We start from the raw sequence: 299 nt of genomic DNA, 5'->3' as shown, positions 1-299 counted from the left end.
ACCTCCGCCCCATCATCGCCCGAAAGTCTGCAGGCGGTACCGACCCAGTTGCTAACCGCGTAGAATATCGAGGATGCACGCCTTCTCCCTCCTGCTGTTGAAGAAGAGGAGCCAAGAGCTGAGCGGGTTTTATCGTTTCGCCATTTACATACAAGGGATGTCTAGACATCGCGTCCGCGACCTTATTGCTGGCTCCTTGTAAATAGGTAATCTTCAGCTTTGGGAACTCCGCCAGGAAATCCAACCATCGCGCTGTGCGACCCCTCAACGGTTTCTGCGAATTAATTCGTTGAAGAAAA

The 299-nt window shown here is 52.2% G+C and overlaps 1 protein-coding gene across 1 annotated transcript in view; it reads right to left on the bottom strand.

Annotated features, from left to right (window-relative positions):
• The window catches only part of EMH_0011180 (OSJNBa0042D13.18 protein, related), a gene marked incomplete at both ends in the record, with an annotated part of 4,136 nt that overhangs the window by 375 nt on the left and 3,462 nt on the right, over positions 1-299 (bottom strand). The window contains 2 exons of the mRNA XM_013499148.1: positions 3-27; positions 153-252. Coding sequence (XP_013354602.1) covers positions 3-27; positions 153-252 — 125 coding nt within the window. The remainder of the gene's footprint in view (positions 1-2; positions 28-152; positions 253-299) is intronic.

The sequence above is a fragment of the Eimeria mitis genome, genomic scaffold, assembly GCF_000499745.2.
Source record: "Eimeria mitis Houghton genomic scaffold, Emh_scaff404, whole genome shotgun sequence".
Classification (NCBI taxonomy): domain Eukaryota; phylum Apicomplexa; class Conoidasida; order Eucoccidiorida; family Eimeriidae; genus Eimeria; species Eimeria mitis.
Note: the sequence above shows the minus strand (reverse complement) of the source record. Positions and strands in the feature narration are given on the sequence as shown.